The 18620-nt window shown below is 40.4% G+C and overlaps 2 protein-coding genes across 6 annotated transcripts in view; one reads left to right on the forward strand and one right to left on the reverse strand.

The window, feature by feature from the left end:
* The window catches only part of LOC6583410 (zwei Ig domain protein zig-8), a 49485-nt gene extending 43834 nt beyond the window's left edge, over positions 1 to 5651 (forward strand). For all 5 annotated transcript variants that reach the window (XM_015162853.3, XM_015162852.3, XM_044009746.1 and 2 more), the window contains 3 exons: positions 1990 to 2117; positions 2565 to 2733; positions 3238 to 5651. In XM_015162853.3, coding sequence (XP_015018339.1) covers positions 1990 to 2117; positions 2565 to 2733; positions 3238 to 3596 — 656 coding nt within the window. In that variant the 3' untranslated portion in view covers positions 3597 to 5651. The remainder of the gene's footprint in view (positions 1 to 1989; positions 2118 to 2564; positions 2734 to 3237) is intronic.
* LOC6583411 (allergen Tab y 5.0101) lies at positions 107 to 1269 on the reverse strand. The gene is made up of 2 exons (XM_002009043.4): positions 988 to 1269; positions 107 to 929 (listed from the first exon to the last, which is right to left on the reverse strand). Exons 1-2 carry the CDS (start codon positions 1111 to 1113, stop codon positions 300 to 302), a joined length of 756 nt encoding a protein of 251 aa, XP_002009079.1. The 5' UTR covers positions 1114 to 1269; the 3' UTR covers positions 107 to 299.
* Positions 5652 to 18620: the final 12969 nt, after the last annotated feature.

The raw sequence follows: 18620 nt of genomic DNA on the forward strand, positions 1-18620 counted from the left end.
CAAGTCCTCCAGTCGGGTGGAAGTAGAAGTGCTGTAGAGGCGAGCTAAGCGCTTGTGGCTGGCGCAACGTTTTTCTGGCTCCTAACGAACAAATTACTTTGGAAAATACTTTTTCCGACTAACTTTGTCAGTTTGTTATTTCCCACATTTTACCTAACACATTTTTCGTACAAAATATTATGGCATAAATTTGTTTATTTCTCAAGTACGTGTCCCATTTAATTAGACAGCCAGAAGTGGAGCTACGGCTAGCTCGGACTGAAATAGTGCGTTGCTAAGCTTAGCTGGCTCTGTGTTTCTCAGTCGAATTCATCTGGCAGCGTCTTGCACAAATGTGGATAGTCTTCGCTGACGCCGTCAGCACAGTGATCCTCCGAAAATGTGCCCGCCGTATAGAGGTCCGACGCTGGGTCGATTTGGCTATTGTAGTAACAGACGAGCACGAATCGACTGGCCTCCCGGTTGAAGTCCTCGGCGGCCGCACAGCCCACGTATTTGTTGTGGTCGTTCAAGATGTTTTTGATCTGCGAGACTTCTCCCACTTCGTTCTGTCCTAGTGCCAGCTTGTAGACCTGGTGCATCCACACTTCCGTCTGGACAGTCAGCTTCTCGGAGTTCGTCGAGCGCGAGTAGTTGGGGATAGGCTCAATATCCAGCCAATTCATGCCATAGTTCAACGCGGGATTAGTGAACGTGGAAACAGCTAAGCAGTAGTTGAGGTCCTGCGAGCAGCGCTTCACATGGTACTCGGCAATCAGAGCGAGCTTAAAGTGCCAAATCAGCTCCGGCATGTGCATGGCCGCGGGCAGCCCCTTAATGTCTCCAGATGCCACTTCCTCGCGGTACTTATTGTGCAGCTTGAGCAGGTAGTCCCGGTAGATTTGCATGTTGAGCAGGATGCGGGTGCGCAGGCAACTCTCATGAAAGGTCTAAGAGCCAGTAGAGTAGTTAGTATAGAATTAGGGATTAGTCAATTGAGAGTCTTACCAAATCGTTTTCACAGCCCAAATGACGCAATCCATTGCATTCAGTCATGTTACAAAAGTCTATTGCCAGGCACTCGTTCCAGCACAGAACAAGCCAAAGAACTAGAAGCTTCTTCATTCGCTGCATTCTATGATCAGAGATCTACTGAAGGCGGCTAACGAGCGGCGCTGGCTTATATTGGGCTACCGGCCGGGTTGGATTGAGAGAGTGATTCACAAATAAACACTGCCCAAGCAATATCAGATGACTTTCATAGGAGAGCAGTTAAAACCGTTTGTTTAGAAATAAAATATGATCTCGAAAATTGTTTATATCTAATTTGTTGACGTTAATGTAAACAATTAAGTGCCAAGCTCTTCGATAAACTAACTCAATGGGTGCTTTCATGTAATGCAAACAGAAGCAATTGAGTCATTGCCATCCACCCCAAGCAGCATAGTGGAAACTTCCCTTTGCTGAGTCTGGAATCCATAGCCACTCTAAGTTTCAATACCAATTAGTCCGAGTTTACCATGTGCTTTGCCACACGATTCGCTTATTGCTCATTTCTGTGTTTGCCAGAGAGGAATGCGCATTTCGCAGACGCCTTTTATTGCCATGCCAAGCTGTGCACTGATTGCCACGGATGGGGGACCACTGACAGGTTGCATAAGAGGCATCCACAACAAAGAGCACGGGCTGGACGCTTGACAATGACTTTGGGCGACATCAAATAGAGTTCTTTGTCGCAGCCAGATGGCATTCGAAATGACCAGCTGCCAATTTAACTAGTTTACTGAGGCATCAACTCAGCCGGGATAAGTCAACCAGGGACAGGTGGCATCGAGCTACATTTTCCCTAAAACACCGCCCCGCCCCTGTTGTTTGTGTAGATTACTGATTGGAAACGGTCACGTAGCTTGCGATATTTTGTCGGTAATTTGCCGTTTCAGCTGCGCTTCAAAATTCGCTTCGATTTCCCATTGCTGAGACTGACGATTCCTGTTGGCTAACTCTTTTCAGTGCCCACGGCCACGATTCTCGGCGGACCCGATCTGTATGTGGACAAGGGCAGCACCATAAATCTAACATGCATCATTAAGTTCAGCCCGGAGCCGCCGACACACATCTTCTGGTATCACCAGGACAAGGTAAGCAATCAATTTGTGAATATTCAACATAAGACGAAACCAAAAATGCTTTAAAGATGCACTTAAAATTCCCGTGTGCGCATCAAATTATCGTGGAATAATTGAACTTTGCCCTCTCTGAGAACTCGGGCACTCAAACTCAAACTGTTTCTCATACCAATACTTAAGCTCAAGGCCCAGCCAATTGCCGCTGGATAAACGTTTCAACTTTTACGAGCGCAGGGCGCGACTTGCGTTCGCGCTTTGTTTACGCTGCGTATACGTAACGTATTTAATTTTAGCTTTTATGATTATGAGAAAACATGCTTTTGCATTTAGCTCGTTGCCAGCCTGCCAGCCTGCCAGCCAGCCTGTCCGCCCGACCCCCTGTAAACATTTCTTTTCAAGGCAAAATTTTCAGGGAAAATGTTTTAATACTCACACATTTGTATACACACACACGCACAGGTGCTCAGCGAGGAGACTGCGGGCGGCCGGTTGAAATTTAAGACCATTAAATCGGAGGAGACCAAATCAATTTTGCTTATCTACGATGCGGATTTATTGCACTCTGGCAAATACTCCTGCTATCCATCAAACACAGAAATTGCCAGCATACGCGTCCACGTGCTGCAGGGTGAGTACAAAGGGAATTGCATGGGAGAGCCTGGGCCGGTTGGGTTGTTGCTCTAGCACATATGGGGCAAGTGCATTAAACGAGTTTAAATGCCAAGTAAGTGGATGGAACCGGTTAGCAAAGCAACATCAAGCAAGAAATCGAGGAATTCAATTCAACTGAAGCCCATTACCTGCAGCTGCAGTTGAGGGGCTTTCGAGTATGACGATTGCATTGAAAGTACTTGCAGCTACTTGACCTTTCTCATATACATATATATATTCTAATATATATACTGAAGGATGGAGGACGCTCTCAGCATTGTTGTCGACTTCTTGTGCAATTCGTAGCCGACGAAACTTTATGCATTTCTGAACAAACATTTTAGTGAGCTAACCACAACAGGCATAAGTATTTCGGTTCCACGCGGCGGTCTATGGGGGCCGTGAAAGGGTCCAACAAATTGTAACTCATTTATGCAATGTCTGCATTAATTTTTCTTCTGTGTTTGCTCATTTCGCACAGGCGAGCGACCCGAAGCCATGCAAACGAATGCGGCGCCGGCTGCCGTCGCTTTGGCCTGGACCTGCCACACGAAACAGGCAACGCAGGCAGTCAAAGTAATTAGCACAATGGTTGCGGCATTTGTATTGTTGGAGGCCTGCTGCACACTGCTGCTCCAGGGAGCAGGAGGCGGCGGAGGTGGGCGCGAAGGACAAGAAGACAGAGCAGGACAAGAGCAGCGTCAAGCGGCGCAGGCGAACAGGAGCAGCAACAGCAACAGCAACAGCAACAGCAGCTGCCCTAACCGCGACCATGTTGGCCAGCGGACGACGTCAACTTCGGGCAACCATGTCAATAAGAGCAGAACAACTGCGCGGTGATAAATTAAAGCAGCCCGGTTAGAAGCGCCACAGAACCGCCACCGCCAATGCGCCGCCAGCCAAGCAGCAGTACGTAACTAAGTGGGCTGCCCACTGGAGGGCAATCGAGATGTGAGGCCTGGCTGTCGCTCAAACGATGCAGATGATGCAGTGCAGCAGAGGCTGCGCCGGTGCCACTGGCAGCAGCTGCAATGCCAAATACTAAAACAAGAAAGGTAAGCTAATTACGCTAATGATGAGCCGCTGCATATGATTCGTCGACGACTGCCGCCAGCCTGCTGCAGCGACTGCTTCTCGAATACTCTCTAAGTTGTAAGTAAGTGCGTGTATAATTTAGTGGGTTGCGACTGGCTAAAGCTGGGACAGCTGTGTACATAGTACTCTTACCTAAAGTCATATGCCAGCACTAGAGACATTAGTAGAATATAAATTAAGAGAGAAGTTGATTAAACGAAGAAACTTAAATAATGTATAAATCATATATGCTACTCACTAATAGAGAAACCCGTTCGGTCAGTAATAAGTAAATACTCGAAAGCCAACTAATTGCCAGTTTTCGTTGTGTACATTGGAGATCTGTAAGCAGCTTACGATCGGCAGTAGCTTAGACATGTTCCACGATAATCACTTGTATATATTTGTAGACCTATTTCATAAGCAATGTAAATACTTACGATTACTCTTACTGCCCGTACCTAATCAGGTGCAGCTACAAGGCTAAATATTCAGTTTTGTTCATCCAGTATATTGTTATATGTTCCTATTACCAGGCCTGCATTTGAAAGCCTCTTCGTTTGTCGGTACAAATTTATTCGGCCTCGCCTCTTCCATCCTAAACTATCAGTTATCTCCCCATACTTACATTGCCCGAGTCTGTGCAGAGTTTGGCAACATTCTCGAGCCATATGTTGGGTTCCTTCGGCAGGATACGGGGCTCTTATCTCCTTCCTCGAAAATGTCATGCGCCTGTCTTGAGTATTCCGCAAAGTTTTCTCTGTGTGCGCACAGTCCCGAAAGTCTGCAGTTTGCTTTATTTGTAGTCACAACTTCATCGTGTCCGGCCGTATTTCCCAGCAAGCTGCAAGTCACTTTGCCAATGGCTGTCAACAAAATATTTGCATTTATATTTGCCAAGCAGCCCGTTCAGTCAAGTAGCACCCAAGCATTCGGTTCAGTTTAGTCCTGGTCTGTTTTGTTCCGTTCAGTGCTGGATCGATGGCACATAGTTGCCCAGGTACTCCTATTCCCAGGATAGCCTCGCCGCCTCCTGCCTGGCGGTCCCCTGCGCCACTTAATGTCTCCCATTTAAAAATGCATGCGACTGTCCGCTTTAATGGCCGGTCGACTATTAAATGCGATGGCCGGGGGCATGGCCGGGCATTAAACTGTAAACTGTTGAAAATTGTAAATAAAATCGCATATATGTACATGTACGTATTCGAATAAATTAAAGCTGCTTTATTTAACTAGATATGGTAGTCGTGCGTGTGACCATTTCCAAAGAAAAACCAATTGCTGTCATAAATATTAATATTAATAATTAAAAATTATAAATGTGCGCCAGTGAAGTTTGTCGCGTCATTTATGGGAATGTTTAATGAGTATATGCAAATGCTGCTATAAGCATAAGCGCGAAAGCGAGAGCAAAAACAAAAACCGAAACCGAATATATAAACAAACAAAAACAAAACATGAGTATATGCAGTTAAGAGCAAAGAGTACATCTGTGTATGTATTTAGGCCCTGTATAAAAATAATATCGAGTATTATAATCAGACGTAATAATAACATGAATAGCGATAAAAATAAAAACACTAAATAAAACTATGAGCATACGAATATACAAATGTCAGACAGGCAAATGATGATGATGTTGATGATATTTTGTTACAAACAAAATGAGAACGCATTATAATGGATTATAAAGTTGTTTTAATGTTTAAGTGAGTAGCGCCAGCAGAGCGTTAACATGCATTAGGATTAACTACGTTTATAATGAAAACCGCAAATATTTAAATAAAGTTTTTAGTTATTATGAAAATGGTAAATACTGCATACGCTCTGCCGTTTCATTCCTAATTCCGCCGACACTCTAATCGTCGGGCTGAAAAGTTATAATAAATTACATGCACGTTGAGTCCGGGGTAATATAAGGTCGGCGAACAAACAACCTTGGGAAGAAGCTCACGGGGAGCCGCAGTGGAAAAAGATTTATGCAAATATTTGGCACACAGATATCTTAACGGCTGCACATAATAGACAACGGAATGGTACAGGAGGCGAGGTCCTGTTGCGAACGCGTTTTCATTTTTCAGCCTAATAAAGTAGCAACCGAAGAGAATGTAAACTTTCGGCTGGCCTCAGCGGGATGCCGGAGTCCAGGACGGTGCAGAATGCGCATAAAGTGCTGTCCTGTCCCCGTTGTTTCCTGCCTTCCCGCTTTCCTGCTCTCCTGCCCAGGCCATGTGTGCGCCCTACCGGTAAGGCATCAGCAGCCGTTAGCATAAAAGTTTATTATATGACAAGTAAGTACATATATTTGTATTCAGCTATGTGCCGAGCCAGGCCTCGCTCCACAAGCCAAATAACGGCAATATCATGCCAAAAAGTTTAATAGCCCAAGACGCGTCAAGGCGAATTGGCTGGAAAACGTCAGGCACGGCCAGGAACACTCAGCGCATATGAAGCGTAAACTTTTTTGCCAGAACGCACAAAGAAACGGAACTCGAAATAAAACTATACAGGAAAGTACAACGAAAGTGGAGTACCCTGTTCAATCGATAGATTGCTTATCGTAATCATAAATAAGAAATTTTGAACTAATTTTACTCTTTATGATTTGCCTCAAAAATTTAATATGTATTTTTTTTTTAATATATTATAATTTCTTATTATAGATAAATAACAAGGGCAATGGTTAGTCCCACAATAAAAAAATGTTCCTGAGCAGTAACAACAGCTCAACTGTCTGTCAATCTCAGAACTTTTATTATATAGAGATTTCAAGTGTTGTACGTAGGCTCTCCTATGCGCTGCTCAAGTTTGTTTACAGCTACCCTTTTATATAATTTGGCGCTTAGTCTCTCAAATATGTATGTTTATAGAATTACCATTTGCTTCAAAATTCCGATGTGAGCTCAAATAAAAAAAAAATAATAATAATAAAGGGTAAATAAATATATACAAAACAGAAAAAATTTTATAATAGACGAAGACTCAAAAGACTTCATCGTCTGGATCGTCGGGGATCTTTAAATAAAATTAAGTTGAAATAAAAAATACCTGCATACCTCAAAAATGGACTGTAGAACTTTAAAAACAATTAAATATATAAGAAAATCAATAATAATAAATAGGTAAGTAATTTATTTATTTACAACTTAAACACAAACTTATATGATTTATTGAAATCTATGGATTAATTCCTAAATTTTGTTGAGTAACAATTAAGTTACTATGCAAAAAATAAGATATTATTTTAACATTATTTACATTATTTTTATTTATAATTATTAGAATAACATATAATTGCAATTGTTGAATGTTGTATAAATTTGCCCTTATTTACATGACATGATATTAAGTTTTTACCTCCAGACCCTTTAATGTGCGTCTGCACGCGTAAAAGCGTGGGTTTATGAGTATACATGTCTATGCTCGAAGCTCGAGGTAAGTAGTATGCAAACTGAACGAGGTTCCCGGTATTTTCTAGGCGAGCTCTCTCGACTAGAGCTTGCGTAATTTTATGTTATCAATCGCCCACACTACGATTTCGTCTAAAATAAAATGTATTCAGAATATCAATATGTCTTTTCGCCTCATATAGAGGTTTTCCTGTGAAGAACATATACAAAACATTTCCACGAACCACCCAAAATGCTTGAAGGAAGTGCATGGCCACGTTTGGTTTGGGAATTGCCCAACCTTACTTTTAATTGCACAGGGCTTATGGCCCGATCAGCGAGAGAAAGAGTGAGAGAGAGGGCGAGAGAGTGGCTGCTAGTCAGCAGCTGGCATATGTACGGTCTGGCAATTTCAGATGAAAGCTAGAATGCCGGAGGAATGTGTGCCAGCTGGTGCGAGGAGCAATTGACAAAGGCAAAATAAATTATCATCATTGTGACATTTTCATTTGTCAGCGTAATTTGCTTTGAGTCACATTTTCGCATTTTTTTCTTTCTCTCTCTCTCTCTCTCTGTTTTCTTTTTTTGCGACGAAATGCGTCGGCGCTTAAAAGCCCACTACAATTTGTGCACCTTTGAGGCGCTGAGCGCAGCCAATAAAAAAAAAGCAGGCATTTTGGCGAGGAATTTGCTCTGGTGCCTGGCCGGAGTATATTGGATGGCAGGATGGCCTGACAGCGAGCTGAAGCGCTTTTTTTATGGCTTGTAATGTGCCGTGTGGCCGGAATATTGCTCTTATTATTGTTGTATGGGTTTTTAATGTGGAGAAATATGATTTGATTTTTTGCATTTATTTCTTTGCATTTGTCGCTCGACATCTATAATTTATTGGGACCAAGGCTGCCAAGGCACAAGCATTCGAATTTGATTCCCTTTTGAGTCGTCCTCATATAACGAACATAAATCAGGCGACTTATGTTGCATATGCAAAACAACAATGGCAACAACAGCAGCGAGAACAACAACAATGAGGAGAGCACGAGCACAGGTTTCGCTTTAATGTGTGTGCCTCGCTGAAAATCCACTACATAATTTATTGACATCGTATTGAAGTGCTCCCTGGCAAGCACTGTTGGACGGGCTGCCAAATGTAACTCGTCCTCCAGCTGCCGCCTGGAATTTTCAGCCATATTTGTGGCTGTATCCCTGTGTCTGTATGCGCTGCTACGTGTTCGAATGGCTGGCTGGCGGATCTGTGCAGTCATCCAGTTAGTTGTCAAAGCAAATGCCTGTGGCGTCCGACGCCGTTGTACGCTCCAGAGCGTTTAACTGCTGCAATGGACATTTCGATGCATCGACAAAGCGGTTTATCTAAATCATTCAAGGCAGGCCCGAAGAGATTTACATTTTTATACCACGCTCCCTTTGACAAAAGCTATGTACCGTATAATGCACATCAGCCACGAGCCTCGACCTCACAGATTGCTTGTATTCAGAATCTCGGATATTTAAATGTATTTGTGTCACGCTCAGTTTAATATTATGAATGATTAACATTCATGAAGTGAATACACTCGTTTAGAGACCAGCTGAGTTGTACATCGTCTATCGATGTGTCAATGCGCATAATATAACTTGATTATAAACAATTGATTTAGTATTCCTTTAGTTCTTATCAGAGCTCTGCAGAGTTCAATTTCGTTTTTAAATAGTAAGTATTTAATAAGTAGATATTGAAAATCGTTTAGCTTTTTAAGCTACGGCAAATGCGCAGCATGTGACTTTTGTATTTGTGTGTGTGTGCAGTGGATTGATATAAGTTGTAAATTTCTGTTACTAGTGCTGGCAGCTGTCTATATGGACAATAAGAGTTGAGCTCTATTGACTAGAGATACCTTATATATTTTTTGTGTGTTTCATACCTGAAGGAAGTCCCTTCACTTCTATCCGTTTTCTTTGTAACGTACAAATTCGGGATCTCGTTCCCTTTTAATGAGTTGAGTGTAAGCAAATAAGAATAATCATTTTAGCTACCATCGGAGGTTTATCGCCACATTTCACTTTCATGTTACCCACTTTTGTTTTTGGCCAAATTGTTTAGTAAATAATTTACTTATCTAATGAAATTTTTGTGGTCGTTCGTGCATGCATCATCGACGTGCACACTCAGAGCTATCACACAGTACTTATATATTTTCAGCACAGTACTTATATATTTGAGTGGCTAACAAATGATGCTTTTAAAATTGCGAGTGCTGCAGACACAAGAGAGAGAGATTTGAGGAAATATCTGGTTTAGTTATGTGTTAATTTCCAAATGGAAATATCAAAATATTTAAATATTTATATTTGTTAGTTTTGCAGATTTGGCAATAGAAAACTGCCTACGTAATAATTTGATTTGAACTAATTTAATGAATTCAACAGCCTTGCAAAATCAATCATATAATATAAATATGTCGGTTTATGAAAAAGTTCTTAGATAACAATTTTGCATTTGTCTGTGGATATATTCGGTAAAGGGTAGTGGACAATGATAACAATATGACGTCGATGATTTTTGTTGATATATATTGCAATTAGTTTTTACTCACTTTCAAGATATGATAGACTTGGCGCTGCTTTGTATTCAGCAAAGAGTTTTCAACTCCCAACAATGATTCCGTATGCTGTAAGCAAAGCTTCAAAATATATTCATAATTTAATTTTGGATCAGGCATATCAACTCATCTGGCAAATACAATATTGAGATATTCTCTATATATGTTAATAATTCATTATAAAAATGCAATATACCCATTTGAATCACATCAATGTAGGCAGGGTAGACTTGGATATGCAAACCAAAACTTTGTGGCTTGCGCATGATTAAATTTTCATATGCCATGAGCTCTGGTAAAACAATGTATGAGATGACTCTCTCTTTGCTGTGGAGTAATGTGTTTTGATTAGAAAATCGTTTTAAAATTGCTGTCGTTGTTGTGTTTATGGTTGCATATGTTTGTTATTTGTATTTGTTTTCACTTGCGTCGCGCCAAATTTGACCAGCACTGACCGAAAACCTATTTGTATCAGGATTAACACAACACACACACACAGAGTGGGAGAGGGAGAGAGCGAAAGAGAGAGAGAGACAGAGACACACATGCACACACAGAAATCCTTGTAGACGAGAATCGGATTTTGAAAATGTGCAACATTGTTGCTGCTGGCCTCGTTATTATTTTTGTTGCAATTGCTGCTGGTGTGGCAATTGCAGCTGTATTTGCAGTCGCCTTTGTCGTCTTCATGCATGCCCACAAATGGGCCCTCAGACCGAAAATTGTTGCTTACTTTCTGCACTCTTTGCAGTGTCACTTTTGCGGTCATCGTTGCCTCGTTGGCTCGTTGCAACTCTTGTTGGACTAGAGCCCTAATGCAATTTGTCATTTTCAATTTTGGCTCACTGGGCTCTGTCCGAAATGGAATGGCATTTTCTGGCATTTGACGCCATAAATCAGGGCTATATTTAAACTACAGTAAAAATATACTATTGGCTCCATAAATTTGCATGCAAATTGTTTATTTTCACTTATAAAATATTGTTTAACACTTTCCCACTTTATCTGTGCGTCGCCAAATTGGTCCATTGAATTGCCTTCGCTGGCTGCAGTCGATGGCTGCGCTCTTGAGATGCATAAAATGCAATTACTTTTCATAAATTCGCCTGCTTTTAATGTAATTTTTACTGACCGCGTGGCCAGGGCTCTGCCGTCGTCCTGCCTCGCTGTTGGCCACTTAAGTAAAACTCAGTTTTATAGGTCATCCGCTTGGCGACAAGTAGGCCATAAAAGAGTGTAATATCTTTTATATACAACATATACATATGTGTGTTGGGTCAATCACATTGAAATCCTCAGAGGAGGCGGCAGTGCGTCTTCCTCTCCAATTCATCAATCTCGGACTGTATTAATGACGTGACCACAGAGTAAAATGGTTACAATTGATAGCTTAATTCGATACAGGAAATTTCCAATCAGTGCTTGGCTCAGATGTAAACTTTAAACATTATTTAAGCACACTATTTGCATATATGAAATACTCATTAATATTTCATAGTGCCCACCTAGAAAAAATTAGTAATGACAGTGAAGCCGATTAGCTAATAAATTCTTTATATATTTCTATATAAATATTAAATTAAAATTTGCATTTGATTCATAAAATAAGCACCATTGGGCAATATTTAAATATATAAATGATTTTAGTTCATTCAACAGACTGAAGTGAAGTTAATCTGCCGTTGAGAAGCCTACGCACTGAATTGCAGACTGGTGTAGGCTGTCAAATTGTCAATAAAACATTCGCAGCCGACTTTGACTTGCTTGCGTGGGCTGAGCTTGATTTGTATATCTTTAGTTCACTTTTCCAGGTAATTGCTGTAAATAAGTTGATTTCCTGTTATTATCGTTTGAATTCAGAAAGTCCGTCAGTCTGGCGGTTAGTCAGTTTGTCACTCTGTCTATCGACTATTCAGTCAGTCAGTGATATTTTTTTTATTTTATTCAACTTGATTTTGTTTTTCAGTGCATTGCACAATTTGTGATTTTTGTGACATGCTTGCGACTGAATAATTTGCTGGAATATTCGCGCGATATTATTTATGAGCTATACTGATTTTCCGCTCCACCCCGCACGACCCAGGATCATGCACTCATCTGTCTGTCAGGCGCCAGCCGAAGTGCGAATGCGTGTTGTTGTGAATTGTGAGAGCTGCTTTGCTTGCTTTTGTAGTTTTATCACACACTTGACCCATAAATCAAACATGTGTAAATGTTTTCACTCTATATGCGCACTCATACATATAAAATATTTTAGCTCTCTTCTATGCATAGCGCACAAGGAGCTGGGGCATCCCAATGCCTCTGGAACGAGTGAGCAGTGCCTTCGCCCTGTTCGTGCGTGTAAGTGAGACAGCGGGGCGTGAAAAATATGCCGCAAATAGCTGATGCCCGACACATTACAGACTCTTTACTATATTTTCTCTCAGCTTTGTTATTCAATGCGTTGTTATTTTATTAATTTTTTTTTTCTCTCAATTAAAGAATTGAAATGAAGTAACATCAGTCTGACTTAAAGAATATACAATACATAATTATTGGGCAGAAAATAATAAATCCGAATGTAATTATGATTGCAAAAATATTTTCAAATCTATATTATGTTGATAGGCTTAAAAATATTATAACTGCTTAGAATAAATCTTTATATTCATATATATTATAAAGTAAATATTTAAACAATTTTTTTTTGTATTTTATTTCTTTATTTACTAAATAAATTTATTTTATTTCATTTAATTATTTATTTATTATTTTATTTTATGTTTTTTTAGGAAGTTTCATATATCAAATATATAAAAAACAAGTAAGAGGACTCTAGTCGAGACTGCTCGACTAGGAGATACCCTAAACCCTCTAATCTGATAGTCACTCTGCACTTCTTTTCGTCACACATACATACACACGCACGTATTAGAACGCGCTCTGCTAACTGCGCAGTAAGCAGCGACTGCGCATGGGCTGCGCTGTAGTGTGGGCAACATTATAAGAATTTATTTGTTGAATAATTTAATTTCTAGACGTACATTCTTAATGAAACTTTCAGAACATAATCATAATGTTCAAATGTATGTACATTCCAAAGCACAAGTCTCTAGTACATGAAATACGTCTTTTACAAAGGTGAGGGTGAGGGGGTGGATATAAGAGTGGGGGGGGAAATTACAACAAAAATCGAAAATATATAAAATATATATAAGTCTACATTTAAAATTTGGAAGCTCTAGTTCTAAAGGTGTTGGAGATATAATTAAATAACTAGCATTCGATAAGGTTTTTGATCGATAATAAAATATCGGGAGTAGTTATCGATATTTAAAGAAAAACTTGATATGCGCGTGATATACACGGACCTAGGGAAAAAAATTTCAAGTCTCTAGCTCTTATATCTTCTGAAATCGACGCGTTCATACATACGGACGGACGGACGGACGGACGGACAGACAGACGGACAGGGCCAAATGGACTTAGCTCGTCGCCCTGATCAAGAATATATATACTTTGTGGGGTCTGCCACGCCTCCTTCTGCCTGTTACATACTTTTAACAAAACCATTATACCCTGATTTCCCATTTTCAATGGGTTCAGGGTATAAAAATACTTTATGCAATTGACGTGTTATTTGGAGTTCTTTTGTGCTCATTTCATTAAACAATATTGCATAGCTATGTATAATATTATTTTATCATATACCATAAATAGTGATATATTTGTTAAAATCATAATAAGAATAATGAGAAGATTATTGACATAGTTGTTTAATTTTGATTCAGTCGTTATATCTCAATAAACAAATTGCAATTACAATTACTTAATTACATTAAATACATAATTATATACTCAATACTGTTACATACATGTATATAATAGATCGGACCACTCTATCTAGCCATCAGTGTTTGACATAAATGCTTTAATGAGCACTCCAAAAATATGCAGCATCACGTTTATGTCATGTTTATCAGAAGAGACGATGCACTTGCCGGCATAAAAAGTTGTCTGCACTCCGCCTGACGATGACCCCATGTTGTGTGCATATAGAAGGAGAGAAAGAGAAAGAGAGAGAGAGAGGGAGAGAGTGAGAGTGAGAAGGAGTAAAAGCGACCTGTCCTCTGTGTATTGGGGCAACAGAGAGGTGAGCGATGGATGAGAGTTTTGGTTACAACTTTTTCCATTTTACGCTTGAAAGCCTTTTAAAATGTAATTCTTGGCTAATTAGCAACAAACAAGGACCCATTCTTTCCGTCTGTGCTGTGTCTAAGCCTGTCCTTCTCGTCCGTCGTTCGCTTACTGCTTCTATTTCTGTGCCACAGACATTCGTCCAAAATCTAATTTGCGCCTTAGCGGGCACTCAGTCCACGCTGGGGAGTCCAGGATAAGAAGCCAGAGCCAGGCAAGCGTTCGTGACCTTGAAATTGTTTTAGTAGCCTTAACTTAAGGCATTAGCCGCGACAATGTGCTGGCACTCCCGCGCGGCCACCTCGAGTGATATATTAGGGGGCTGGCTGCCTGGCTGGCTCTGTATGCATAATCCTTTCGAGGAGTATCTCGCATGCGTAGCCATAACAGCAATGAGAATTTCATATTCGCACGTAAACAACGCATTGAGTGGCGGGGCTCGGCCACGCCTACTCCCATGCTGGCTGGATTGGCTTCTAATCCACGTCCAGCTTGGCGAGGCATGCTCTTCCCACTTGGACACCCAATGTCGTGCTCTGTTGAATAAAAGGAAACATTTCTTTCCGCGTGACTAAATACCTTTCACGTGCTGTCAGGAGCACGCCCACAGAGCACCGCCCACCACTTGAGTGTGTCCTGTTTATACCCTACAGCAATTGAGAAGAATTAATGGGATGGGCATTATTTGATTGTCCATTAAAGGAAAGATAATGAATGCAGCTCTAATATATATTGTCTTCATATTAAGAAACTCGCATAACATTTGAGCAATTAATAGAGTCTAAGACTTACATGATATTACTAGTAGATATTATTAGTACTACAGGGTATCTCTGTGCCACAACACTCCTTTGTGTCCTCCTTATTTATTGTTTGTTTTAATAGTCGCGTGTCAAGTTTCATGCGTTCATTTTACTAAGCTGAATTTTAGTTGATTGTTTTTATACCTTCACCTATCGGACATAGGTGAAAATAAGAGAAGAAACGAAAACTAAATTATATTTTCAACTAGAGCATATTTTTTTTAGCTCAATTCTTATTTAACACAAATCTAATAAAAAGGTCTGATAAAATAAGGGTGTAAAACATTTTAGGTGTGAAGGGTATTCGGCTAGTCGGCTACCGCTTTACTATGAACTATAACCTGCTCATTTTTATTGTGGAACATTTTGTATTTGTATTCTGTTCCAATTGCTGTTCCTGTTGCTGTTTTCAGCTCCTGCCTGGTGAGCTAATTAAAAATTATAATTAATTGCATTTGTAGAGCGCACAAGTCACCTGTCTGCGTGTATGCGTGTATGTGTGTGCGAGCGTGTGTCTTACGGGTGTGTCCCAGCATATCTTGGGAAATTCATCTAATTTCTTGGTGCTTGCCACGCTCAGCTCAGCTCAGCTCAGCTCCGTTCCATTCCGTTCCGGGAGCAGCACATTAAGCTTATTAAATTCACAGAGCTGAAAACGTCAACGAAACCGTAAACGTTAGCGTAAACGTAAATGTAAACGTAAACGTAAACGACTTTTACCATTTGTACACTCACATGCATTAAGTTATTAAATGTTTGCTGCTGTCAGGCGGCAAGAAAACATTACGAATTTGATGCCATAAGCCGAGATGTTAAGCGGCGATTAGTCAATGCTACCATTTTGCTAACTGCTTATTAAAAATCATAATTAAAATAAAATGCCGTCTACGGAGCGCTCGCCGCTGACATTGAAATGTAGGCCTTGCCATATCGTTGGGTCTGCATCTTGGTCCAGTCATAAATATCCATAAATTGCCTCTGTTGTTACATAACTCATTTTACCTGCCATTTGGTGGGCGGGGCATGTTCTCGTAATTAATATAAGGCACTGACAACAAATTAATATCTGGGAATTGATGATGATAGTTGATAGCTGCACACCCTAGCTCGGGTAACAGATGATACCTGATAGGGCAACATAAAAGTACTTTGTTTTGGCCAAGTATCTGAGATGTAATCTTTTGGTTTTGTATCGGGTAGAACGTGCCAAGCCAGCTAATCATGAAAGTAGACCCCAGTGATAAAACAGAGAGAGAGAGAGAGAGAGAGAGAGAGAGAGAGAGAGAGAGAGAAAAGAGAGAGAGCGAGAGAGAGAGAGAGAGAAAGATAAAATACAAAGGAAGCCAGTATTCTATATGTCTTCCATTAGAAGAACTAAGAAAGTAAAGGAAACATTTTGTTTTATGTTTATATATACATATATATACAAGATTTTTATTATTTTGTTTTTTTTTTTTTTTTTTTTTTTTTTTAGATATTTATTTTTGTATTTTAAAGATAACATTGACTCAGCACGTGACTAAATAATTTAACAGAAATGTATAGATTTTTATTATTATTATTATTTTTTTTTTTATTTTTTTTTAGATATTTATTTTTGTATTTTAACGATTACATTGACTCAGCACGTGACTAAATAATTTAATAATATATAATATATAATATTAATATTATATTGTCAATTTATTTTCAGGCTACGCACTTGAGTGAACATTTTATTTACTTCACAAATCAAACTCAATCACTGCGATGCTCTTTCAATTTATAGTCTGACTCATATAACATCAAATACTCGACACATTCCGCTTTAATATAAACGGATTTGAGTAGTTAGTGTATGTGTCCGGCTCACAGCTGCCTGCTTGCTTTGGTGCTCGATTCCATTAACCCTTCTATACTCTATTTTCTGCATTTGCAGAAGAATAAAAAGTCAGCAGTCAGCAATATATATACATATATGCATACGAAACTGCACATAATAATGAAGGAGAGAAATAAATACAATTTTTGCATTGATTTATGCTGCGCGAGTTTGTTGATCAATGGCAAATAATAAATTAAATTACTTTAATTGCTCTTTACTCGGACAGCTGCAACATTAATGAGGGCCGACTGTGTGCCTTCAATTAATAATGAGCAATAAAATATGAGATACAATTTACAATTACAATGCAAATTGAATGACGGCTGGCTGTGACAGTGGTTGCTGTTGCTGTTGCTGTTCCTTGTGCCTTGTGCGACGCCTTAAATACGTCGGCCCGCTGCCAGGTGGGAACAGCCACAAATCAATTAATTTCGTTTAATTATTATTATTTGCTATCATTATTGCTGTGTGAAAAAGTGCTGACAGTGAAATGTGCGCCGAGCATTGCTCTATGCCAACCCATTCCCTGGCATCACTATCATCATCATCAGCATCATACGTTGATGATCATCACTACAGGAACTCAGAAATAACTAAGAAAATGCTTACAACGCCCTTTATTTCCGCTTGCCGCGTTAATTACATCCGCTGCGGGTGTATTTATTGTATTAAGCCTGAAGTATTTAAGAGGAAAGACAGTTACAGAAAGAGAGAGAGAGAGAGAGAGAGAGAGAGAGAGAGAGAGAGAGAGAGAGAGAGTCTGTCAGGATATATACATGCACTTCTCTCGAAATTTGACATAAATTGTGTTTAATTGAAATGAAGTGCTCACTCCCTTTCGCAGGAATTGTACTTTTAGCCAAGTAATAAACACATGGCCAGTACCAGGGCCGCCTTCGCTGTCATTTGTAGAGCAGCTTCCATTAACGGGCTGGAGGAGCTCAGCAGTCAGTGGCATTCCCTGGAAAATCAATACAATGCCCTTTGTCGAGCATCCATGCCGAAGGAATAAAGAAAAAGTCATATATACATTTGAAATTTGAAATGTTCTTCCTAATAAATCATGACTGTAAATCGATGGAGGGGCGTGGGGAGCAGCTAGCTCGGCAGCTGTTGGCTGATTGATTTGCTTATAATATAGAGGGCCGGAAACGAGATTTTTCTGGCAAGCATCTTACCAAATGAACGAAATAAAAATGCTGGCAACAGGGCTCGTTATTGACGTTGATCGACAGTTGCCATTTCTGGGCTGGATGGAAATAATTTATGGACTCGCCTTTGGGCTCGTCGTGCGCTTGAGTCGTTCCGAGGCCAATCATTTATTCATTCATTAATTTTTGTGTGTTTTATGTTAATTTATTTATTACCGGCCGGCCCGAGGACTGGCCATCTAGCCACCCAGCCAGCTGTTGGCCACCGCGCCAGGTGCTGAGCTAATTACGCATGCCCCTCCCACCGCCCCTCGCCTCCTGACGTGTGCGCATAAATTTTCCCTACTTGCCAGTGGAGCTGCGAAATGAATTAGCGGATGTGAGCACTCGCTTCTGACATTTGACATGTTGCTTTTTGATTGTCAAACGCCACGGCTGTATGGCGAATAGTAACGGCAATGCGAGTATTTACAGTTAATGCGGCTGATTATGCCACGCATTCGGCTCGCATCGAATGCTGGCGAACTTATCAGTTAACGGAAAGGCTTTGCCGGCGGCCGCTGGTGTGTGGCGTATTTTAATTAAAACACGTACAAACGCAACGACACCAAGACAGTCAGAGACACGGCAGTGGGCGGTGGGCGGAGGGCGTGGCGGCATGCATGCAGCAATTAAAGCCAAATAATGGCAACCAGCAACGCATACAAAATGGAAATGAATGGCGCCCCGGTAGAATGGCAAAAGGCTAACAAGGCGACGACTGCCAGCGACAATGGCTCCTGGTTATGGCATTGCGTATACGCC

The sequence above is a fragment of the Drosophila mojavensis genome, unplaced genomic scaffold (genome assembly GCF_018153725.1).
Source record: "Drosophila mojavensis isolate 15081-1352.22 unplaced genomic scaffold, ASM1815372v1 contig_74, whole genome shotgun sequence".
NCBI classification, from domain to species: domain Eukaryota; kingdom Metazoa; phylum Arthropoda; class Insecta; order Diptera; family Drosophilidae; genus Drosophila; species Drosophila mojavensis.